The sequence below is a fragment of the Mytilus edulis genome, chromosome 3 (assembly GCF_963676685.1).
Source record: "Mytilus edulis chromosome 3, xbMytEdul2.2, whole genome shotgun sequence".
NCBI classification, from domain to species: domain Eukaryota; kingdom Metazoa; phylum Mollusca; class Bivalvia; order Mytilida; family Mytilidae; genus Mytilus; species Mytilus edulis.
The window spans coordinates 48,269,820-48,297,330 of record NC_092346.1 but is presented as its reverse complement, the minus strand read 5'-3'; the positions used below and the strand labels follow the sequence as shown (position 1 = coordinate 48,297,330).

General features: G+C 30.6%; 1 protein-coding gene across 14 annotated transcripts; it reads right to left on the bottom strand.

Moving 5' to 3' along the window:
• Nucleotides 1-1,508: 1,508 nt before the first annotated feature.
• On the bottom strand, nt 1,509-19,405 carry LOC139514307 (uncharacterized). Of its 14 annotated transcripts, none has more exons than XM_071303372.1 (30): nt 19,289-19,405; nt 18,416-18,469; nt 18,019-18,150; nt 17,586-17,711; nt 17,005-17,100; nt 15,733-15,858; nt 15,022-15,111; nt 14,552-14,680; nt 13,760-13,888; nt 12,515-12,643; nt 12,176-12,292; nt 11,652-11,780; nt 11,299-11,415; nt 10,774-10,902; nt 10,435-10,551; nt 9,918-10,046; nt 9,568-9,684; nt 9,049-9,177; nt 8,710-8,826; nt 7,905-8,033; nt 7,552-7,668; nt 6,922-7,050; nt 6,149-6,265; nt 5,506-5,634; nt 4,669-5,157; nt 3,983-4,111; nt 3,384-3,545; nt 2,698-2,826; nt 2,274-2,352; nt 1,509-1,558 (listed from the first exon to the last, which is right to left on the bottom strand). In XM_071303372.1, exons 1-29 carry the CDS (start codon nt 19,332-19,334, stop codon nt 2,282-2,284), a joined length of 3,759 nt encoding a protein of 1,252 aa, XP_071159473.1. In that variant the 5' UTR covers nt 19,335-19,405; the 3' UTR covers nt 1,509-1,558; nt 2,274-2,281. The 14 variants fall into 14 exon arrangements, with proteins under 14 accessions (XP_071159473.1, XP_071159472.1, XP_071159474.1 ...); XM_071303371.1 differs by having other exon boundaries at nt 2,274-2,355; nt 19,289-19,356; XM_071303373.1 differs by having other exon boundaries at nt 2,274-2,355; nt 13,760-13,885; nt 19,289-19,356.
• Nucleotides 19,406-27,511: the final 8,106 nt, after the last annotated feature.

Genomic DNA, 27,511 nt, shown 5'->3' with positions numbered 1-27,511 from the left:
CTGTGCGAATTTCAAACGCGCAATTATACACCAGTACTTAAAACCTTCCATCCTTTATGGGTGCATTTTACACAGATAAATAAAATCGTATAATATAAGCAAAATGAGGATGTTAAATTTGATGTATGCCTTTTTGTGCTTCTTCGTTACATTTGTTGTTTTTTAGTGATTAAGATGATAACACAATGTTGACTGCTGTACCCCAATTTTTTACATTTTTACCTATTTTGTCTGTTTGTTTTGTTCACGCATCGGTAAAAATATAATAGAATTTGATACAACTGTCATACAAGTGAGAGGTTTAGCTAGCTGTAAAACCAGGTTCAATCCACCATTTTCTACATAAGAAAATGCCTGTACCAAGTCAGGAATATGACAGTTGTTATCCATTCGTTTGATGTGTTTGAAATTTTGATTTTGCCATTTGATTGGGGACTTTCCTTTTTGAATTATCCTTGGAGTTCAGTATTTTTGTAATTTTAATTTTTCCTGTATCATCATGTACATTTTAATTTTGCTTTCGTAAATACTTGCGGACTTTTGTTTCATGTTATGAGTTTTAATATCCCTTTCGTCTCTCTTATAGTCCATCCAATAATAAAGACAACACCATGATCAAACATGGCAAGAATCTTAATGTGAAGGTCTGGTACCATTAAAACATTTAAACCCCTTGCAATTGTTTGCCCTGTCGAAAGTCATGAATCTAATGGTTAGTAGTTGTCTTTTATTGATGTGGTTTATAATTGTTTCTCGTTTCTCGCTCTTTTATAGCGATTAGACCGATGGTTTCCACACTAGTAATTTTTCTGTGCCCTTTATAGCTTGCTATTCTGTGTGAGCCGAGGCTCTATTTTGAAGACCGTACCTAGACCTATAATGGTTCATTTTTAGATATTGGGACTTGGATGGAAAGTTAAAGTTGACATTTTAGGTTATTTTAAACATTGCTTTATAAGCGATATGTTTGTACAGCCATTAAACCAGGTTCAACCCACCATTTTCTTTCATAAAATGACCTGTTCCAAGTAAGGAATATCATCAAAACTCTGTTCCTATTTCAGTTGTCGTTTTTTTTGTGGCAATTTCTTTTAATGTTGTTCCGTTCTTTCCCTCTTATAGTTGATGTGTTTCCTTCAGTTTTGATTTGCGACCCTGGTTTGTTTTCGTGTAATCGATTTATGACAGATACTGTTGAACAATAGTTTTATACTGTTGCCTTTATGTATTCAGTTGGGTTTTTGTTTGTGCATGTTCCTATTAAGGGCTTCTTTGACAAATGTTGACCATGTGTGTATCTTTGTTTGTGTGTTTATCGATGCGAAAAAGTCGGTCTTGATGGTTGTGTGTTCGCATATACAGCAAAAAAATAAGTTAAGTTCTAGTTATCGATCATTCTCAAATTCCAGAATGTTTCAAAATTACGTACAATGAAAAGTGTTTTGTGTTGTGATAACCAATCTATGTGATTGTCGGTCTAAATATTAACATAATACAAAAACATGTTCATCAGTTAGATTTATTTATTATTCACTATATATACAGGATACTCCTCATTCTACAATAAAAGACAAGAAATATATTACTTTATTTTCTACTATAACTTGTAGTTAATTTATTTTTCTATCGTTTCCAATGTTTAAGCTTACTAACATAACTATTGAATATGAACGTTCTGTTACATGTTAACTACAATTGCAAGTGTTGCAATACCATATATTGTGATTAAGATTACACTTCATCAGAATAAAATACAGAAGGTAACAACACTAACGAAACATTAGAATCAAACAATTGCAGTGTACCGTGTTAAATTTCTAAAGAACCAAAAAGAACACAAGCCAAATAATCAACATTATACCCTGGATGTCAAGCTTTATTATCGTATATAAGAGATAATCGTTTTTTTCATTCAATTCTTATATTCTCATATCATTTGTCGATACCGTTTGACACTATATAATATGTTCACCTGGTAACTCCTTCATTTTACAATTTTAAATTAAAAAGGGCGGTACTGTGTTAAAACTTAATTGTTCAAGAAGTTAGAGTGTTAAAATAAATTGAGTAATAAATAAAAGAGTAATAACTTGAATGAAAATATCAAATCAAATTAAAAGGCTTATTGCAGAATACTTAAAGTTTACTGAAGATATCAGGCTTATTGTTTTGTACACCACCGTCTTGTTTCCGTTTACAAAAGACTTAACAGTGGCGTTCGAAAAAAAAGACGAAGTTGAAGAGAAGAGTAAAAGTATGTTTGCTATGATTACCTCAGTTGTCAGTACAAATCATCATCATATGATGCCGTCTTCACAACAACTGTTTTAGGAGAATACCCAACGTCGTAATCTGCTATTAACAAATACACATTTTAGTATTCCTCATCTTTACAATTACATCTTAATACAAATATTGTTTTCTAATTCAAATCTTTTGACAACATATTGATCAGATATATTCTTTTTTTAATTAACAAGAAATTTTACGCGTCTATAATTGTCTAAAAAGAAACGACATGTTATTTATCTATGGTTCTTCATTTCTGAAATTAAAGCATGCTTATTATCTTTTTAAATGCAAAACCATATGGTCTTAATTTTATAAACAACAACATAAACAACAGAGCTTATACAAAGTCATATCAATTTTCAATAAATTTGATACTAAAAAGACAAATCATGAAAAAACATTTACCTCCGTGGTATACTGAAAAGAGGTGTTGATTTAGTAGTCGACCAAAACAGGCACTTCTGCTATGATAACTGGACCAGCAATCACTCCATACGTTATAGAATCTTTGTAATCCACATTTCAGTGTGTATGCTACAAATACATTATAATATTTTTTTATTACAACTACAGGGAGAGGTAATTTACCATGTATTACAAACAACTCAGTGTTTTAGTTCCCTGATTCAAGATAGAATTATATGTAATCAGACATTTTACATTATACCACCGTCTAAAGGTTAGATTTGGGGATAGTTGGACGTCACTAACGTGTTAAACCCAGCCACATTTTTATGATCTTGTCACTAAGTCAGTAAACATGTTAGTCAATGGCTGTCGTTTGCAGTTCTACATTATATTCATTTTTCGTTTGTTGTTTTGTACAATTATCCACCAGTTGGTTTTCGTTTTAATTAACGATGGGGCATTTAAACCTTGCTATGCGGTTATTGATTTGTTCATTGTTGGAAACTGAATTGAAATCAATCGATCATTTCAGAGTAATTCAGAAAATATATCATCGTGAACATAAATTCAACTTCCATTATTATATCTGATAAGCAACATCAAATTGACTTGCATTATTTTATAAGTCTACTTTAGTATGTCCATGATATTATTATGTTTAAATTAGTTGTAAACTGGCTCACCTTTTCCTCCGTATGTAAATCTACTGTGACTGATTTTGAATCCATGGTATTTCTTGTAGTAGTCCATGTAAGTTACTACATGGCTGTCACCCAGATGATACCCGCCACTATAGACTGTTTTCTTCACAACTACTGCCCCAGGAGCGTAGTCATTGTCGTAATCTGTTATTAAAGAATATTACCTTTAGCATTTTCTTCCGATCGGATAGCTTTTAGAAGTTTTATGATTCTTTATATTTGTTTCACATATATAAATAATTACATTATATGTATGTTTCATTATAATATGTTATTCTGATTGGCTAACTGCACAGCACGTGTTATTCCGTAAGCAGTTGCATTGCTCAATACAACTTTTCATTCATGATAACACGTGCTCTAACAATAAAGTGCACATGTGAATTAAATAATAAAATGTATAAAATTCGTGTTTTCATTATCATAGCTAAAACATGTAATTATAAGTATTGAATGCTTCTTTTTGTAACTTTATAGGGTTGTAAAAGCGTTGACCGTGGGTACATTTTTAGAATGAAGCGCTTCCGATTATTTTAATAATAGGCGAGTATGATAAAAAAAAACATAACAAGGTTAATTACCTCCGGAATATAATTCAAAGAGATGGCTCTTCCTGAGTCGTCCAAAACATAAACTTCTTCTGTGATAACTAGACCAGCAGTTACTCCATAAATTATAAAATCGTTGTAGTCCACATTTCAGTGTGTATGCTATGAAAATATGTCATGATACTTTTTATAATCATAATGCATAAGATTATAAGATGTTGTGGTGTGATTGTCAATGAGACAACTCTACACAAGAGACCACAAGACACAGACTATTAACAATTACAGGTCACCGGATGACCTTCAACAATTAACAAAGCCCATAGCACATAGTCAGCTGTAGAAGGCACAATATTTTGTTTACTCAGGCTGAGGATTTCACCGGAATTATATCGAAGATTCAAAATACTTGGCATTTAAACAATTTTCAGACGTCTATTATTTATTTATGTTTTAGTTTCCTATACAAGGTGAACAAAAGAAACAAAAGGCGTCTTATTTCTTCTAAATTCAATATACTATTTTCAAGGTCTTTATTTCAGAAAATAAAACCTCCTACTCAAATATATTCATACCACCATGAGACAATATTTTTTGTTAAATAAAATACACAGTTTGCAATATTAAATACCCTTAATTCACTGAAACATGACAATTGTTTTTCAAAAGATAGGTTTAGGACACTATAGTCATCTCTTTAAACTTTAAAACTTTCTTACCTTTGCCTCCATATAAAAATCTGTTGTGACTGATTTTAAATCCATGGTATTTCTTGTAGTAATCCAAGTAGCTCACTAAGTGTCCGACACCATAAATGCCATGGTAGTCATGTAGTTTATTGATGGTATGCTCGTGTTTTCCGTGCAAGTAGTTGACCTTCAACTCATGCTTTTTGTTCTGATACTCGCGGTCATGTAAATGTCTTTTATGTTGGTATTCAAGAGCTGAAAGATGTTGTTTTGTGTGTTTGTGAAGTCTTTTTATGTGGAAATCTACGAGTGCTTTAAATCTATTTATGTGTTTATTGGCCACGCTTGCAATTTTGTGAACATGTTTTCCTGCCTGGTTAGCAATATTACGTTCGTGTTTTTTAGATACGTGTGATATCCTTGCAACATGTTTGTTGGCTACATTATTAATTGCATTCACATGGTGATTGGCAATATGGCTGTGCTTACGCAACAAATTTAGTCCGATGGCATGTTGAACTGTAAATATAAATAACTACATAGATATTCAATGAATTTACAAAGTATAAATTTATGAAACCGTTTGCATTGACAATTCAAGTAAATTTTGATAACAACATAGCTTTTTAATTTTTTATCTCATTTACCCATCCTTTTTGCTAATAAATCATTCTAACAGATTTCGAATGTTCTCATTATTTCTACCTTTCTATATTCGCCCTCATTTTACTTAATTTTTACCGATTGTCTAAGATATGTGATTTGTCAATAGACTATTCATTTACGTCTTTTCTGAATATTTAATAAAAATATTAAAAACATATAAAATTGGTGTTGTTTGCGTCAAAAGATCGTTTAAAAATATACCTGCAACGTATTTGTAGAACAGATGCTGTCTTCTAAGTAGTCCAAAACAATCACCTACACTATGATAGTCATCATAGCAGTCACTCCATAACCTGTAGAACCGACTGCTACTACATTTCAGTTGGTATGCTGTAATTAAATATTATCTTTTTCTTGGGTGGTTCTTTGTGTAATGCTTTTAAAAAAACCTTCATCAAAACTACATCTTTTTAAACTTTAAAAATATTTTTATTCTTTTGATGTTTTCAAGATTTTTATTTTGCTATAAGATTAGGCACTGTTTATTTTAAAATTTATTTTAAGTTCAGAGTTTAGTTATTTTACTTTTTTTTATATCAATACAAGACCAAACACATAAACTGAAAAACGAATGAATATAGCCCGGGAGTTCAATAGAGGTTTCATAACAATGTCAAGAACGAAACGATATTTTTCTTTGTACACGAGTGTTTCTGGTGATTATTTAGTAAATTAAACACAAAACAGACGTACAAAATGTTAATCATATTATATGAGTTTATTTATAAAGCTTAGCAATATTCCTCCTATGACTTTATGCAAACAAAGCATTTACTAAGTCGGCTTATATTTCTTTTATTTTCCTTTTTTTCTATATGAATGTATATTTTCAGTACCAACTTACATACTCCATGATAAATAAATCTGTTATGTCTTATACTGAATCCATGATGATTTCTGTAATAACTATAGCTGTATCTACCGTGACCGTATCCACCAACAATACCACCATATGAGCTACCTATAAATATGTATAAACATAAGTCAATTTCTCAAATAAAATTAAAAAGAAAACCAGTTATAATAGCATTTGAAACCAACAGGCATTTGTTATGGTGAATACCATACTTTATATTTGTTTGCATCTCAGACTATTTCCTTAATTGAGCTTCGTGAATTATGCTCAAAGCAAAAATTTTGAAAACAAAGATAGTTTCAATACTTGAAAAGCATGTAACAATAGAACATCAAATATTGCATATTATGCTTTTCAGGTTATTTCGAAAATATGTTTCCAGTGCTATAATTCATAATTTATTCATGCTATGAGTTATCTGTTTAACTGCGTTTTATATCTGGTTCTGGCATCAGTCATTAGTTGAGCAGAAACTGATTATTTTAACTGACAGATGCACTAGCAAGTCTTATTAAACTACAGACATTGCATTGTTATTCATTATGTTCTCCCAAGGTATTTATAATGAGGTTCAATTAAATATCAAAATACATATAAATACTTTGTCTTCCTGCTTCGTTTACGATAATGTCAATCATTTATCATCTTTATCATGGAAGAGATGTTTTATTCTGAAACTTTTTTAGAATTGATGGGTTTTTTTAAAAGCTTGATGGAGATATAGAGATTCATTTGTCTTCAAATATTGTTAACGAACAAACCTCCAACGTATCTATAAAACAGATGTTGTCTTCTAAGTCGTCCAAAACAGGTTCCTACACTATGATAATGATCATAGCAATTACTCCAAAGTCTGTAGAATCGGGTGCTGCTACATTTCAGTCGGTATGCTGAAATCAAATATAATTATTTTCTTTATTTGGCCTTTTTAACATTTTTTCATTCGAGCGTCACTAAAGAGTCTTTTGTAGACGACACGCGCGTCTGGCGTAGATATATAAATTTGTATTCCTGGTATATATGAAGAGTCTATTTGTAAAAGGCTAATACAAGTCTTGTATAATGTAAAGCATACTGTTGAAAACTTAAAAATAATTGCCTTGGTAGTCAAACAACAAAAACACAAAAGAAAAACACAAGGAGAAACTTTTGGTTGTGATTACAAAAATTTAAAACATATTAAGATGAAATATTTTAAAATGACTTTGTGTTGACATGATTTGTCCTTAATGTGGTAACTGCTAACAAAACATACAATGTTTTGGAAATACTATAGATGTTCATCCGCAGGATTAGATTACCAGATCTTTATTTGTTAAAATATATTTGTGTTTGTCTATGTTTCGTTTCATTTCTAAAAAATATTATAGGTATTTGTAGTAACAACTTACAAACTCCATGATAAGAAAATCTTTTATGTCTAATACTGAATCCATGATGACTTCTGTAATAGCTATAGCTATATCTACTGTGACCGTATCCACCGATAATGCCACCGTATGAGCTACCTGTAAATATTTATTAACACAGATCATGTTTTCACAAAAACATTAAATACAGTACTAATTGTATTTACATAAGCTTTAATGACAGAGAACAAGGTTTTAAAATTAGTTGCGTCCATGGCGATTCCCTGAATTAATCTTGGAATTTAGTTTCTTTTACCTTTTATTCGAAGTATCTATTTAAAAAATGTGAAAACGCAGACATTTATATTTTCTAAATATATCGTTAATGAATATACCTCCAACGTATCTGTAGAAAAGATGTTGGCTTCTAAGTCGTCCAAAACAGGTTCCTACACTATGATAGTGATCATAGCAATTACTCCAAAGTCTGTAGAATCGGGTGCTGCTACACTTCAGTCTGTATGCTGAAAGCCAGTAATATATTTTGCTAAGGTGCAACACTGATAAATGCTTCAGTAAGTCTTTATGATATAAAAAATACTTATTTTTAAGACTTTAAAGAAATTGATTTTCTTTATCTGAGCACAACATCAAAAACAAAACACAGGTCTATGTTTGGTTTGCTTCTAAAATAGATGAAATCGATGACAAATTCAGTATTAATTTTTGTCAGCATGATTTATCCTTGATATGGTACATGTTTACAAAGTTCACATATAATGTTTTCGATATACTACAGATATTTTATCCCATGAATAGATAACCGAGGCAGTATTTAGCAGAAAGTGTCAGATATTTGGGTTTTCATTGCTCTTTAATTTCGTAATTTAATTTATCAATTTGACTTCTTTATTATTCAACTGTGACTGTGAATATAAAAAAGAAGATGTGATATGATTGCCAATGAGACAACTGTCCACAAAAGACCAAAACGACACAGAAATTAACAACTATAGGTCTTTTTGTAGAGGACACTGGTGTCTGACGACGTACAAAATTTTAATTTAAGAATGGGTTTTATATATATTGCAGTGATATTCTTATTACTTTGAACTTACAAATGCGTCAAATATTTGATTCATATGTCGATGTTTTTTTTCATTTTCTTATACATAATGGGTATTTTCAGTAACAACTTACAAACTCCATGATAAGAAAATCTGTTATGTCTAATGCTAAAACCATGATGACTTCTGTAATAGCTATAGCTATATTTCGTGACACTGTGTCCACCAAAAATGCCACCATATGAGCTACCTGTAAATATAGCATAGATCATTTTAAAACAAAAATAACAGTAATAAATGTTTAAAACTGACAGTCATTTATTATAGTGAACATAAGACTTTGGCGTTAGTTGCGTCTGATGCGATTCCTTAGAATTCGGTTTCTTTTACTTTCTATCACAAGTAAATATAAAAAAACAATTTGAAAACGCAGAGATTTATAATTTATGTAATGTATCGCTAACGAATATACCTCCTACGTATCTATAGAATAGATGCTGGCTTCTAAGACGTCCAAAACAGGTTCCTACACTATGATAGTGATCATAGCAATTACTCCAAAGTCTGTAGAACCGGGTACTGCTACATTTCAGTCGGTATGCTGTAATTAAATATTATCTTTTTATTAGGAGTTACATAGGTAAATGCTTTAACAAATCTAAATAAACTGATTTGGACACATGGAATTTTGAATTGATTTTAAAAATTGTCTATTGAGTTTTATTTTTTTTGAATAAAGAACCTTCAATATTATTACTACAGGACTGAAGGTTTTGCTTTGATAACAATGGAATCAAGTCCAATTCCTACTTAACATTGCGTGAAGACACGCTCATGTACAATATGCAAATTTGCATAGAATGCCTATGCTAGGAAAGAATTAAAAGAACATTTACTTATACAGTGAAATGTCTACTAATATGATTCATACGTTGATGGGTTTTTTTCTTCATATTCTATTTAATGACGGGTATTTTTAATAACAACTTACAAACTCCATGATAAGAAAATCTGTTATGCCTAATGCTAAAACCATGATGACTTCTGTAATAGCTATAGCTATATTTCGTGACACTGTGTCGACCAAAAATGCCACCATATGAGCTACCTGTAAATATAGCATAGATCAACTTAAAACAAAAATAACAGTAATAAATGTTTACAACTAAGTCAGTTATTATAGTGAACATAAGACTTTGACATTAGATGCGTCCGATGCGATTCATTGGATTAACCTTAGAATTTGGTTCCTTTTACTTTCTATCACAAGTAAATATAAAAAAAAATATTTGAAAACGAAGAGATTTATAGTTTGTTGAAATGCATCGCAAACAAATATACCTCCAACGTATCTATAGAATAGATGCTGGCTTCTAAGACGTCCAAAACAGGTTCCTACACTATGATAATGATCATAGCAATTACTCCAAAGTCTGTAGAACCGGGTGCTGCTACATTTCAGTCGGTATGCTGTAATTAAATATCATCTTTTTATTAGTAGTTACATAGGTAAATGCTTTAACAAATCTAAATAAACTGATTTGGACACATGGAATTTCAAATTGATTTAAAAAAAATATCTATTGAGTTTTAATATTTTTGAATAACGAACCTTCAATATTATTACTACAGGACTATGTTTTGCTTTGATAACAATGGCATCAAGTCCAATTCCCACTTAACATCGCGTACAAATACGTGCATGTACAATATGCAAATTTGCATAGAATGCCTATGCTAGGAAAGAATTAAAAGAACATTTACTTATACAGTAAAATGTCTACTAATATGATTCATACGTTGATGAGTTTTTTTTTCATTTTCTATTTAATGACGGGTATTTTTAATAACAACTTACAAACTCCATGATAAGAAAATCTGTTATGCCTAATGCTAAAACCATGATGACTTCTGTAATAGCTATAGCTATATTTCGTGACACTGTGTCGACCAAAAATGCCACCATATGAGCTACCTGTAAATATAGCATAGATCAATTTAAAACAAAAATAACAGTAATAAATGTTTAAAACTAACAGTCATTTATTATAGCGAACATAAGACTTTGGCATTAGTTGCGTCTGATGCGATTCCTTAGAATTCGGTTTCTTTTACTTTCTATCACAAGTATATATATAAAAAAAAATTGAAAACGATGAGATTTATAATTGATGTAATGTATCGCTAGCGAATATACCTCCTACGTATCTATAGAATAGATGCTGGCTTCTAAGACGTCCAAAACAGGTTCCTACACTATGATAGTGATCATAGCAATTACTCCAAAGTCTGTAGAACCGGGTACTGCTACATTTCAGTCGGTATGCTGTAATTAAATATCATCTTTTTATTAGGAGTTACATAGGTAAATGCTTTAACAAATCTAAATAAACTGATTTGGACACATGGAATTTCAAATTGATTTAAAAAAATATCTATTGAGTTTTAATATTTTTGAATAAAGAACCTTCAATATTATTACTACAGGACTGAAGGTTTTGTTTTGATAACAATGGCATCAAGTCCAATTACTACTTAACATCGCGTGAAAACACGCTCATGTACATTATGCAAATGTGCATAAAATGCCTATGCTATGAAAGAATTAAAAGAACATTTATATACTAGTATACAGTAAAATGTCTACTAATATGATTCATATGTTGATAGGTTTTTATCTTCATTTTCTATTTAATGACGGACATTTTTAATAACAACTTACAAACTCCATGATAAGAAAATCTTTTATGTCTAATGCTAAAACCATGATGACTTCTGTAATAGCTATAGCTATATTTCGTGACACTGTGTCGACCAAAAATGCCACCATATGAGCTACCTGTAAATATAGCATAGATCAATTTAAAACAAAAATAACAGTAATAAATAATTAAAACTAACATTCATTTATTACATTGAACATAAGACTTTGAAATTAGTTGCGTCTGATGCGATTCTTTGAATTAACCTAAGAGTTTGGTTTCTTTTACTTTCTATCACAAGTATAAATAAAACAAAATGTTTGAAAAACATAGAGATTTATAATTTGTCGAAATCCATCGCTAACAAATATACCTCCTACGTATCTATAGAACAGATGCTGGCTTCTAAGACGTCCAAAACAGGTTCCTACACTATGATAGTGATCATAGCAATTACTCCAAAGTCTGTAGAACCGGGTACTGCTACATTTCAGTCGGTATGCTGTAATTAAATATCTTCTTTTTATTAGGAGTTACATAGGTAAATGCTTTAACAAATCTAAATAAACTGATTTGGACACAGGGAATTTCGAATTGATTTAAAAAAATATCTATTGAGTTTTAATATTTTTGAATAAAGAACCTTCAATAATATCACTACAGGACTGAAGGTTTTTCTTTGATAATAATGGCATCAAGTCCAATTCCTACTTAACATCGCGTGGAGACACGTTCATGTACAATATGCAAATTTGCATAGAATGCCTATGCTAGGAAAGAATTAAAAGAACATGTACTTATACAGTAAAATGTCTACTAATATGATTCATACGTTGATGGTTTTTTTTTATTTCTTCATTTTCTATTTAATGACGGGTATTTTTAATAACAACTTACAAACTCCATGATAAGAAAATCTGTTATGTCTAATGCTAAAACCATGATGACTTCTGTAATAGCTATAGCTATATTTCGTGACACTGTGTCCACCAAAAATGCCACCATATGAGCTACCTGTAAATATAGCATAGATCAATTTAAAACAAAAATAACAGTAATAAATAATTAAAACTAACAGTCATTTATTACATTGAACATAAGACTTTGACATTAGTTGCGTCCGATGCGATTCCTTAGAATTTGGTTTCTTTTACTTTCTATCACAAGTATATATAAAAAAACTATTTGAAAACGAAGTGATTTATAATTTATGTAATGTATCGCTAACGAATATACCTCCAACGTATCTATAGAAAAGATGTTGTCTTCTAAGTCGTCCAAAACAGGTTCCTACACTATGATAATGATCATAGCAATTACTCCAAAGTCTGTAGAACCGGGTGCTGCTACATTTCAGTCGGTATGCTATAATTAAATATCTTCTTTTTATTAGGAGTTACATAGGTAAATGCTTTAACAAATCTATATAAAGTAAAAACAAAACTTGTATTTTCAAAAACAAATAAAGTAAGGAAATATTTTTTATTTCAGTCCTAATAAAAAGAAATCAACTGAGACGTCTTTAACAAAAGGGCGAAACATACCAGAGGGACAGTCAAACTCGTAGATCGAAAACAAACTGAAAAAGCCATGGCAAATTCTGTATGTATGTGCCTGTCCCAAGTCAGGAGCCTGTAAACCAGTGGTTGTCGTTTATCTATGTGTTATATATTTGTTTTTCGTTCATTTTTTTGTACATATATAAGGTCGTTAGTTTTCACGTTTTAATTGCTTTACATTCATTTCGGGGACTTGTATAGCTGACTATGCGGTATGGGCTTTGCACATTGTTGAAGACCGTACGGTGACCTATAATTGTTAATTTCTGTGTCATTTTGGTCTCTTTCGGAGAGTTGTCTCATTGGCAATCATACCACATCTTCTTTTTTTATATCATAGGCATTTGGACACTTTCTTTATAAATAGCAGTAAACATGAAAAAACATAGAAAACTAGAGACTAAGCAATATGAACCCCACCTTTATTGTTGCTCATGTTAATACAAACCTAAAACATAGTATAATTCGGTAGGTCACGTGACCAAAATTAAATCATGTTTTCAATGAAACGTTTTAAAATGAATTTGAGTTGACATGATGTATTAATGATATGGTCATGACTATAAATTTCCTGTTAACAAGACCTTCTATGTTTTCGTAATGACAAGGATTTTCTACCCTTGGAATATATGATCTTATATTTGACAACAATTTTCGGAATATGAAGTCCTAAATGCTCTCCAACTTCGTACTTTAATTTGCCGTTTTGACTTTTCACAAGCGTTACTGTTGAGTCTTATGTAGACGATTCCAACGTCTGGCGTACAACATTTCCATCCTGGTATCTATAATGGGTTTATTTATATAGTTCATCATAATTCTTTGTGAGTTTTTACAAATAAAGCGTTAACTATTTTGGTTTATATTTCAGATGTTTCATTTTCAAATTCTACTAAAGAAATGTTTTTTAGTACCAACTTACAAACTCCATGATAAGAAAATCTGCTGTGTCTAATGCTGAATCCATGATGGCTTCTATAATAGCTATAGCTATATTTCGTGTGACTGCGTACACTTCTGTATCCGTTATATACGTGACCAGAGTAGCCTGCTTATATTTAAAACATAAAGATCAACAACCAAATGGATATTAATCTCTAAACTTAACAAGACACAATATTAACACATAACTGTAAATAATATAGTTCAAAGGATATTGTAGAACGACGTTATATCAATTTTGCCCTTATTATCTCTTGCAGTATTTATTCTTTTTTAAATACATGTACACTGATTTGGACACATGGAATTTCAAATTGATTATAAAAAATATCAATTGAGTTTTAATATTTTTGAATAAAGAACCTTCAATATTATTACTACAGGACTGAAGGTTTTGCTTTGATAATAATGGCATCAAGTCCAATTCCTACTTAACAACGCGTGAAGACACATTCATGTACAATATAAAATGTGCATAGAATGCCTATGCTAGGAAATAATTAAAATAATAGTCAAACTTGTTTTAAGAGACCACTTTAGGGAGAGCAAAAAAGTTGTCTCTTAAAAAAGGAGTTCTTTTAATTCAGGTTCAATTTATCTGAATTCTACTTCAGAAGGATCTACAATTGATGAACTTGTAACACAGGTTTTTGTTTAGTACAGGCGGTCTCTTAGGCAGATTTGACTGTAGTTTAAAACTTTAAATTTAAAAATAATATATCTAGTCGATTAAATTATTCTATATGTCTTTAAATAAAACAAAATGTAATACCTCTATGATAAATTCCAAATAGATGTCGTTTCCTCAGATATCCAAAACAACGACTTCTACTGTGATATCTTCTGTAACAACTCCTCCAGCTTCTGTAGAATCGTCTCCTGGCACATCTCAATTTGTATCCTGAAATAAATGTAGTTTTCGATGCAACTTTTGTTTCAGAAAATTGGTTTGATCTTTTTATGAAAGCAAAATAGACATTTAAAAATTGAAACAAATTAGAACGTGTTTATATTCTGAATTACAAATGTGGTGCATTTTGTAGTTTAGTATATAATTGAAAATTGTGCATGCCGGTTGTTGTATGATTGCCAATGAGAGAGTTATTCACCATAAACACTTACTAATATCGTATACTAGAAAACACAAGTTTCGGTCTATTTCTATGATATAAATCTTATCAAAACAATTTGCCATTTAAAATGAATAGACGTAACAGTAGAAGCAATACTTTAAATACTTACCATGACCGCCATAGAAAAATCTGTTGTGTCGGAGTTTGAATCCATGGTATTTTCTATAATAACTAAGATAACCACCTCCATATCCATGACCTTTGTTTCAATGAAAATAAGTCAGATTAATAATTGTCTTCGGTTATGCCGAGAAAAGACAATTAAAATTTGAAATTTAAAAATCTAAATACGTCATAAAAAGTAAATACATTGAAATAATGTTGACTGGTTGATCTTTTTTCTTTGAACATTTTTATAAGTTTTGCAATCAGCCTGACACAATAGTTTTAGCTTATATCTTTTTATTAACAGCGACAATAACTGTATCTACTTACAAAAGAGAAAATGACTCAACTTAAATTTGTCAGAGTATTCTAATTTAATCGGAAAAAAATAATGTAAAAGCTTATTCGTATTTATAAATATCTTATTTGTCTTAGCGCCTTTGACTTATAGCCCCCATGCATACTGAACAAATAGTATGTAAATGTAGGCTTTAAAGATAAAATCCACTATTTGTTTGTCTATCGATGTTAGTTTTAAGGAAGTTTTTATTTCAAAGTTTAATAACAATTTTTATAATTATAAATATTATGTTGGATATAGTATGTTACTGTTAATATAAAAAAAAAGATGGGGTATGATTGCTAATAAGACAACTCTCCACAAGAGGCCAACATGACACAGAAATAAACAAATATAGGTCACTGTGTAAGTTACCTTTATAAATTCCAAATAGATGTCTTTTCCTGAGATATCCAAAACAACGACTTCTACTGTGATATCTTATGTAACAGCTCCTCCAACTTCTGTAAAATCGTCTTCTTGCACATCTCAATTTATATCCTAAAATTAATACGGTTTTCGATTGAAAATTTGTATCAGGAAATACGATCTTTTGAAAATACATGAATAGTTATCAAAGGAACCAGGCTCCTAATTTGATACGACAGGAACGCATTTCGTCTACATCAAACTTATCAGTGACGCTCAGATCAAATTAGTTAGAAAGTCAAACAAGTAATGAAAAAAGATGAACAAATACTTTCTCCAAATTGGGTACATTACAATATACATATAGTTTGTGATAGTGGTGATATATTTTTATAAACACTAGAACAAGTGGATATAATTTGAAGCAAAACATATATTTTGGCTATCCAGAAGCCAAGAACTTTTGTAAATGCATGTCAGGTAATTGCACAATGTTTCTCGTTGTTCCTTTCATTAATTCGTTGGTTTTATTTCTTTGCTGTTACTATATGAGTCGTTTAACGATCAGGACTACAAATAATGGTCTAGAGCGATTGGTAATCTTTATAATAAGATTAAACAGATAAACTTGTAACAATGGGAAAACACCTTTTCTCTAACTTTTGCGCTATTTTCACATTTCCTGACCGGTGTGAGAAAAATATTTCTCCTCACTAGTGAAAAATCTGTTCTCGGCAAATGATTAGTCGAAATTTGATTATGACGTCAAAATGTTTTGTTTTCTTCTCATTTTCCTATTGTTACGTCATGAAAAAAGGCGACCTTGCCTGATGACGTCGCATATAAAGAGCACAATTTTCTGAAAATCTTTGAAAAAGAACGATAAAAAGCATTAGAGAAACAGATTCCGACACTATAACTCGTGTATTACGATATTTCTCCACTCTCGACAGTTAAATTTTATTATTTAAAGGGCTCGGCAAGCCTCGCGCTTTAAATAATAAAATTTAACTGTCTCGAGTGGAGAAATATCGTAATACACTTGTTGCAGTGTAAGAATCTATATTTCTACGAAGGCAGTAAATATTTAGCATTAAAGATAAAACAATGTATTTCCATGAACAAATTAGGGGTGCTTTGCTAGCCAAAGAAACACCTATTTAACAGGGACAGTAACTAACTTATACACTAGATTTATTAAATTTCTGGATATTCCTACAGACTTGATCTAACTAACACGTTACGCCGTGAAAGTGTATAGATTCATTCAATACTTACCAAGACCGCCATAGAAAAATCTGTTGTGACGGAGTTTGAATCCGTGGTATTTTTTATAATAACTAAGATAGCCTCCTCCATATCCATATCCATGACCTTTGTGAGAATGATAGTAAGTAAGTTAGATTAATATAATTCCTCGGTTAAGTCTAGAAAAACATCACAATTAAGATTTGGAATGTAAAATGAAAAAAAAATCAAAATAATAGACATTGTGTTACTTGTTTTCGCCCCCCTTTTTTTTTTAGCAATGCAGTATATTATAGCAGAAGGAAAACGATTCAAATTAAACTTGTAATAGTACCTTAAAATTTAATAAGCAAAAGCAGATTTAAAAAGCTTAGTTGTATTTAAACATTTAGAATTCGTCTCAGTGCATTTTAACCTGAAACAACGGGCACACTGAACAAAAAGATGTAAATGAATGCTAAAAAACGGAAAAAGTATATTGTTCATTTATCTGTCAATAATTGTGTTGCTTTTCAGACATTTATTACAATGTAATTCAAAACTGATTCATTTCAACGTTCGATAACTACTTGTATGATTAAATGTATTCAATATGTTTATTGTTAAGTTACCTTTATAAAGTCCAAAGAGATGACGTGTTCTAAATACTCCAAAACAACGACTTCTGCTATGGTATTTACCATAACAACGTCTCCACAGTCGGTAAAATCGGCTCTTTCCACATCTCAGTTTGTATCCTGAATCAAAAATGAAAATATTTAAGTTTGCATGGTTTAGAAAACAGATTTTTTTCACTAAATTCATATCCTAATATAGAAGGAAGATTTCTTTATTCACTAAGGTTAATGTTTTAGAGTTCACAGATTTTTAAACTTATTTGGTGTTCCGTTTCGATTTATTCGAATCAAATTTGTTTTATTCGGATATTTAAGTATACTTTTTAATCTTTTGAGACAAAATGTGTTTAATCCAAATAACACAACAACTGACAATGCTGAGAGAATGTGAACTCGCTTGTAGTGTAATAAATCTACAGAAAATTACCTAATCCATGGTAAGAAAATCGACGATGTCTTATCTTGAATCCATGGTACCTTTTGTAGTATGACACTCCATGATAACTATGATGACTCGAATGATGGGTTACGACGCTACTAGTAGTGTGAATAGGATATCCTAAATAAAATCAAAACGAAATAAATCAAGTAATGTTTTTACATTTTTATAAAAAAAAAAAAAAAAGACTTTTCTGAATTCTGAAATGTGTTTCCTTTGTCAGCTTGATAATTTACATTTGTCTAATATATTCATTCAATATAAATTATTAAGAAAAAATAATTACAACATATATTATAATTTTTATATTCAGTTTCAATCATTATTTGGATTCCCTTTACATAATATCTGTGTTTAACATGACATATACAATCATCATACTTACCGCTATATACTGCAGTATCATAACTTCTATAACTGCCGTACCCGGATGTGGAAACTGGTACAAAATATAAAAGACTATATTAAATAATTGTATACAATGTGTGTACACAGGTAGGAGTACTTATTTTCTAAATTTAAGGAAGTACTCCAAAAGGTTACATAGCTTTAACATTTGTAATAAAGAAAATGTTTTATGTAGCAACTCCGAGCATGCATTTCATTCGAGGTACGTGATTTCACTTTGAGCTTTCATAGAAGTTCGAATAACTTGGCCAGCAGGTGTTTTAATTGAAATAGAGTTGTTTTCAAACATGTTCAATAGTAAATTATAATTGTGTGCTAAATTATTTCTTCCGAAGGTTTTCAATGATATCTTAACACCGCTAGTTTTTGTTGCTACCTTGGAATTTTCTAACCTACGTATATTCATTTTCTATTGGTGGTAAAAATGTCCCAGCCCTCAAAACGGATCTACAAACTCTGCAGACAAAACATGCTTATTCTTTTGTTACTCTGTTATTGTCCTAAATGTGCATGAAATATATACCACTTGAAGTTCAGAAAACAACTAACTATCAACAATTCAATCAAAATATTAGTAATAATGAAGTTTAGTATTAATACATTTACTATGAAACGTAAAACTTGTGTCTCATCCGGTAGTTACGCTTTCGTACAATAAAATATGTTTTAACTAACGAAACATATAGTTTTAAGATGTGATTGACTTTTTGAATTCTAAGAGAAAATATCTGACATATGTTTGAGATGCAGAATCAATGTTAATTAGAAATTTCTATAAAAGTATTTCGGACATTTTGAAATTATCAAATTCAGTGCCAAACAATTGTGAAATATTGATTGCATAATTTACCTGCCGCTACTACCACCAAGAGGAGTATGCATATCCCTCGAGCCATGTTGGAGGATATGATGTTTGGATTATATGGCTCGGTTTATATAGTATATGGAATTAACCATATGTTACCATAAAGTATGTATTGTTACTGTAAAACAGTTTTGTTGTCTTTTCTTACACAACAACGGTATGTAATCTACAGTAAATACTTAGATGTGAAGGAATTAAACATACTTTTTCTCACTTCATTAGTATGTTTGATATTTCCTGTTTTGATATTTCCTGTTAAAATTATAGAACATGAAACCCTTGCGGAAATTAACAATACAGTTTACATTCGACCAAGGATTTCATCTAGTATTTCATTCTTCATTGTGTAAGGCATCTATTATGGTGTTATATAACAATAATACTACAATTAATTTATAATACTTAAAACACTTGAAGATCACCCGCAGTTGTTGTTTAGGTTTTTGTTGCTCAGTCTTGAGCTTTCTTTGTTGTGTTTTATGTACTACTGTTTGTCTGTTAGTCATTTTACTTTTTACGCCATGGCGTTATCAGTCGATTTTCATCCAGCGAGTTTGAATGTCCTTTTGGTATGATTCATCGCTCTTTCAAATGATATATCATTTTAACTATTCAGCTGTTTATATTTGTTTTGTGGTCTTTTTTGTGGGATAGATTTGGTTACTTTTTTCAGCTGATTTGTTTTGTTTTATATATCAACCTGTCTTTCTAATGTTATCAGGCTATCTCTACTATATGCCTGATATATGCATACCTCTACTATATGCATTTAGCATGAAGTTTTACATCAACAAGATAAAAAAAATCACTTTTATTCGTGTATGCTAACAGTTCTCAACACTTATTGCGAATACTGAAGCAATATTTTTCTACTTGTTTCTCCCCTTCTCGTGGCTCGGTACTTGTATATCCCGTAATTGTGTTATTGTGCTATGTTAAATTTTTGTATTATTGACTTTCAGTTTTGCATGTGTTCTTTGTTTATATGCCTTTTTGAGTTTCTTTGTTTGCGTTTTAGTAATTCAGATTATACCACAATGTTGACTGTTGTTTCCCTATTTTGACGTTTTATCTATATGCCTGTTTGTTTATTTCACACATCGCAGTCAGTTTAATGAAATTTTATTTGATTGTCAGAAAAGTGAGAGGTTAAGCTAGCTATAAAATCATGCAGGTTGTTATCCATTCGCTTAGTGTGTTTGAGCTTTTTATTTTGACATTTTATAGGGGACTTTCCATTTTGGATATTCCTCGGAGTTGGGTTTTTTGGTGATTTTCATTTTTTCTCATACAATTATAACTTCATTAATTTTGAATTTTTATTTTTTTTTATATATATATATTTTTTTTTTTGCGAAACCATAGTATGAATAAATTTATCAAAAAAACTGGTAGAGAAAAAAAGAGATGACGAAAAGATAGCTGAAATATATGTTTCATGTTCACTATTAACAATATACCATGTTACTCTTGAAATAAAATAAATCAACAGAATCAAATCGGGCTCTTTGATTTTATATATTAATGTATCAGCCATTCGATTGGAGCTGATTAAAGTTGAATATTCATTATCAAGTTCATGATGATACTACTGTAAAGCAATCAGAAAAAAATAATTATATAGTTAAGCTTATAATAAAAGTAAATTGGCTTTAAAGGGGGGAAAATGCAGTTGTCTCTGACAGATTTGTTGAGTTTTCGTTGCAGCACACCATTTGTTTATCAAAAAGTGTGCACTCATCCTTTTAAACCATTTGCCTCGATGATACCTGATAGCTCATATTCAAGAACAGCTGAGCATACATACTGAAATTATACGTTGATATGTCAGGATCTACCAGTGGGGAAAGAGTGTGAGAGGGTTAACCAACTGGAAGAAAATCAAAACATTCACCAAACATTATACAAAAACAAGTTTTGCTTTTTTAAAAGAAAACGCCTTTTTTTATAATAAGTGGGCTGTGTCATTTTTTATTCTCGAATAAGTAAACATGTTAACTTTGTTCTCATTAATTCAGTTGTGTATGTCTTATCGATCTATTTGTTGTATGCGCAGTAAGACTGTATTTTTAGATGGGGTGAATTCGCTCTAATAGTGTGTTTACATTTATTCTCTAAGCTTGCCATTACCTTAGAGAATTTAAGAATTCGTGTTTAATCTTTTAGTTTACATGTTGCCTTCGACTCTATTGTCGTCCTTGATATGTATCAACTATTTGATACTGGACAGTAATCAAATACAATCAATTAATCAATATCCTTTCCTTGTTTGATGAATATTGTAAATCGCATGTCTATTATTTGTGTTATATAAGACCACTTGTGTTATAGCAACTATGTTTAGAACAATAGTCATCTATGTACGTCAACCTTAACATTAATTGAATGATTATGTTTTAACATTGGCACTATATGACGCATTGGAAGAAGTAGATACCTTGGGTATTTTTCTGCTACCGTTGATGACACCATTTATGAGAATAACACTTGCAAACGCGAATAGAATGAAACAAATTAATTTTAATACCTTGTAATTGTGAATGTGCCAACAAACACATGTCAAGCAGTTAATATCAGCAAAAAGTAAAATCACAAAAATACTGAACTCCGAGGAATATTCAAAACGGAAAGTCCCTAATCAAATGGCAAAATCAAAGGATAAAACACATCAAACGAATGAACAACAACTGTCATATATCGGACTTGGTACCGGCATTTTCAAATAAAGCATTACCCATTTTCATTATCAATTTTATGTTCCCCAACTTTAAAATGTGTAGAAATAATTATGTATTCGTTGTATTTATCACTTTCAATTCATTATTGAAACATGGTAGCTTTCATGTAAAAAAAAGTCCGTCATAATCTTTTCCTTATAGAAAAACTGAGGATTTGGAGAACATATTGACTCGTGACTGAATCATAAAATTACAGGCAGGAATTAAATTCTGATTGAATGGTTGCTTGCTTCGTTAACATCCATTGTAACTTTTGAAGTCCAAGATCTAGGTGTAGACTTATAGTTGGCAAAGATGCAAATTTCAAAAACGTAGACTTTACACGTGTGGCTCACTTTTTTTTAACCTTACATGCATATTAATTCATATGTTGTCAAAAAAGCTTCATTTAACAAAGTTAATCAAACCGTTAGCATATAATACAATAGTGTCTTAATCTTCTTTTTTACATATATATGGAAATGTTTACATCTTGTTTGAAGTAAAATATTATTTATACGTTTGTAGATAGGATAAATGCAAATCTTGGTAAATGATATGAATAGGAATAAACATGATTCGTAGATATCAATAATGCAGAGCCCGCTAAATAATGGCAACAGTAGTATACCGCTGTTCAAAACTCATAAATCCATGGACAAAAAACAAAATCGGGGTAACAAACTAAAACTGAGGGAAACGCATTAAAATATTACAAACTAACAAACTAACACGACAGGGTTACAGTTTAGCATTTAATAGTAAGCATGCACCCACAATGAAAATCTATCTTGATCATATTTCTGGACGACTGGATTTTCTGTTAACATTTCCGGAATGTTAAGTTCACAAAAGAATGTGTGCATTGTATTGTCTTGTTATGAAATTTTATATTAAGATCTGTGTTTTGTAAATAAAAAAAATTAAGTGACGTAAATAATTTGAAATGGAAAATACGCTTTTCACAAATTAACAATATTTCAAGCTTGTCCTAATCAGATATATTGCATTCAAATTATTGGCTAGCTAGGAAGCATAATCTTAATTCTGGCATATTTTCTATGCAGAAAAACGTGTAAATTCAGGCAACATTAAACACGTTTGGATTACATTTTGAATTTATTGAAATATGTAAAATATTCTTAGAATATCGCGTATCAATGAGTGAACATGAACGAAATATTTATTCTGATAAACTATAACATAGCTACATGAAAACATACATAATATGATACAAACATCATGTGAATGTGTGAATAATGAACATGTTCAAAAACAAGAAAATTAGCTTGGTTGACTGACTTTTACAATTCTAATTTTGATAAATCTACAGAGTTGTTCAAGCACAACTTTGCTTGGCGAATCAAATAATTGATCCATTTTGCAAGCATTTGGGATTCGAACAATATACACTTTTATTTCAAAACTGTTGACATTATTTTATTGTTGTTTTTTTTTTAGTGAAATAATTTAAGCGAATGGTCCTACTTCTTTTCTAACGTCAAAACTATATTTCTAACACTTTCCGTGATAACATTATCATTAAAACAGTTTCATATATCAAACATTAACGTTTTAACAGTAATAAATACATATAGTATATTTACTGTCCTTTGATTGGTTAAAAGTATTACTTTTATTTTCAATGTTGTCAATTTTTATGGCGACACACCCACTCTGACGTTGTATATTTATACGCCAACATGTGTGTACGTTGTTATTGTTAATATGAATAATATAAAAAGTTCTTTGAGTCTTATTTTTGATAGAAATTTATTTATAATGAATGGCAATAATTTATTTTGAATTTATTAACCCATAAAATTAATTTTTGACTCTTCACATTTAATAATCCGCTTCGTTAATGTTTGACTCTTCACATTTAACATAATCCGCGAAGCGGATTATTAAATGTGAAGAGTCAAAAATTAATTTTATGGTTCAATAAATTCAAAAAAAATAAAAGCCATTCATTAAATATAGCGATATCCTAGTCATACTAACCTATCGAAAATAAACTGACAATGCAATTGTGAAAAAAAGAAAAAAAGACGACAAAATTATCAGTACAACCAAATCATTTCTTGTATGAAAATTGGAAGCGATTTATAATTGAATCGTACAAAACTTAAAGCAAGTGTACATAACGTTGAAGCTTATATACAACCCTTTTAGATTGAAAAATATAACTGCCAAAACCATGAAATTAACGACCAAATTTAACTTTTCGATTGTTTTGTTTTAATTTTTTCAGCATTGTTGTAACAATATAATGGAACTCAGGTTCGATCAATGATGTTTGCCCGGTATTGTGAAACTAAACAAAATGTGATTGTTATTTGTCAATGATATGGAATCCTCATGAAATATTTAATGTAAGTATGATCATAACTGTTGGGGGGGGGGGGATAATCAGAACATAGGAAATCGTAAAAATTTGTTTGAAACCTGGACACACAGGTTTAAAGGATAGAGTTATAGTTTGAAATTTGTACAAATTATCTCAAAGACATGAACAAACATTGAAATTCTAGAAAAACACTCAAAAGTGTTCATAGATTCGACAAATTCTCTAATGGAATGACAATCATAATGGTTACTAGAGCACACCCGTGAAATCGCGGGTCCGTGACTGAATTAAAGAATATAACTATGTTTAAGCCTTATTTTAGTATTGGGATTGTCATCTGATAAAGTCATGCCGATTGTAAGACGCGCAGTTTTCTCTGCTTTCTAAATCTTTCTGTTTGAACCCGTCGACCTTGAACTTATCAATTATTGGTAATATTAATTATTTGAAAACAAAAGGTCCTGGGATGGAGTATTTTTTTAATTAACAGCATTGTCCTATATTAGTTATTAATAAAGTTGAATTCTTTGATTCCTTGTTTTAAGTCATGCCTGCTAACAAATTGAAAACTGTACCTGTCATCTTAGAAAGTCTTACTGATTAAAATACTACAATAGAAACAATTTGACAATGAATGAAATCAGTAGTGTCAACCCTGTGATTACGACCCGTTTATATAGCAAAATCTGAAATACACCGTTGGTGGTGCGCCTGTTAGATGCGGGACGTACAGATAAGGTAATAGGTAACAGGTGAATATACTATTAGTATCGGTATCGGATTCGACCCGGAACTTGTTAATTATTGGCAAAAAAAGAAAAGTCTGGAGTGGTGTAATTTTTAATCAACACCATTGTCCTATATTGGATATATATAAAAATGAATTCTTTTATTTGCCGTTTTTACCACATCACGGCTGACAAATTGGACCTCGTTATTTTAGTATTGTAGATACGCTGAGTCCGATTAAATAAAGTTCTACCATCAAAGACCCCTCTTCAATGCGTTTTCTATCCATATACACCTTATAGCTTACGCTGTTTTTCAAACTTTCCTTACATCAACATTTCATGTTCAATGGGAGATAACTATGAAATTATTCTGCATTTGACTAAAAAAAAATTCAAGTAGATACAATAAATCAAGGGAGTTAATATGCCAAGGATTTTGAACAGTATAAAAATTATCTAAGTTTTTAAACGGGCACCATTCTAGATATACTTAAAATCTTCCAACATCCTCTACTAGGTGATGTTTTCTAATTTGTCATGACCTACTATTAAGTTTAAAACAGACGGACTTTCGCGGCAATAACACCTTAACGACGATTTCACTACATTTTTCTAGATATTGCTATTATCTTTACTTAAGGATTTCATGAACGTTTTAACTATATGCATGCATAGACGAACAATCTAATTCGAAAACTGCACACTTTTTGTTCTTATTTCTTTTATTTGAATAAACAACTGAAGCATAACGGTGCTTCATGCTCTCGCAAACCAAAATTTTAAAATTCAAGACATAACACCCTGGAACGACATGCTCGACCTTGGCGTAGTTGAACTGCAAGAATATGAAAATAAAGAGATGTATGCGTCTACTTCAATGAAACAGAAATCCAACGTTAAAACCACAGTATTGGAAAACAGTTTTTAAGAACACAGCAGGTTTTCATGCAATATGTATTATAATTGAAAAGAGAGGCAACAGATACCAAAGAGACCGTTAAACTGAAAAGACGAAAATCATATACTGACAACTAAAAATAATGGACAAACAGAAAAACAATGGTGCACCAAAAAACTGGGATTAATCTCATGTGCTCCGGAAGGGGTATACAAATCCTGCTCAATATGTGGCACCCGTCGTGTTGCCCGTGTATAGGTACTAACCCGTTGATATGTCTAATCAGTAGATAGATCATGGGACATTTTGTGAAATGGGCGGAATTGAAGTTAAAGTGAAACAGATATTCCGAAACGGTCAACCTTTTCATGAAAGCGTCCGTAAAACTTCAACTTCACCACTTTGTTTGTTTAATAGCCACTGCAGTTCCTTGTGAGCAGCACAATCTTATATCAATGAAATCTTGATAGGAAATAAAAGCCCTGGAAATAGTGAGTTTAATTATTAAAGTTGATATACATTCCTTGTGAATCTCCGTGAATTTTCATATGATTATTAGTCCAGCCTTCAATCTAACATAAATTTGACCCTAACCCGAAAGTAATTGCAACAGAAGATTTTTAAGTTTCAATCTTTAGCATTATATCCCAAATACACACAGAAAAAAGTCCCATAAAATTTAACTTGAGGTAGACTTAAAAAATCACCATTTAAAATTCCTATGGAGATTTGCATTGCAAAGGGGGATAACTCTTGCAAAAAAGGCAGAAATATCAATAAAAAGTGATACAAAATTATAACTTTACTGCTTCTATTCATCAGAATGTATTGATTCTTGATTTTTTAGCGGTCTTTAGAGTATAACAAACAACTCTAAACGTGTTTTCATATATTTTATCAAGCTATAATCTAGATTTCGTAATTCATTAGATGACCATTTATTGAATTTTTCAACATGTCAAGGTAAAGAATCTCAAATTTAATAAAAAAATAATTAAGCATGTATTCTTCTTTTTGTGGTTTAAAGTTTCTTTAGATAAGTAAGCTGCTGAAAAAATATAATATACAGATATAAACAATACCAAATTTCCACATTATTTTTTTCAAAATGGTTACAAAGCTTCAAATTTGCAATATCTTTGATGAAAAATGCACGAAAAAAATAAAACTACCCATAACACTTCGGTTTTATACATTTCATGAGCAAAAGATTATATAATTTAGTCAAATACAAACTTATAACCGGCCCCTCAAAGTATCATACTTTACATAAATTTCAAGAAAAACAACCCAAAACTGACCAAAAAAGACTCATTTTGCAGGAGTTATCTCCCTTTCCAATGTTAATTTCCATAGGAAATAAAAAAAATGATGATTTTGTGTTTTCCTCAAGTTAGATTGTATGCCGGGGACTTTTTTCTGTGGATACATGTATAAAGGGCATACTGCTATAGATTAGAACTAAAACATTTTCTGTTGCAATTAGTTTGAGGTTAAATCTTAGTTTGACTG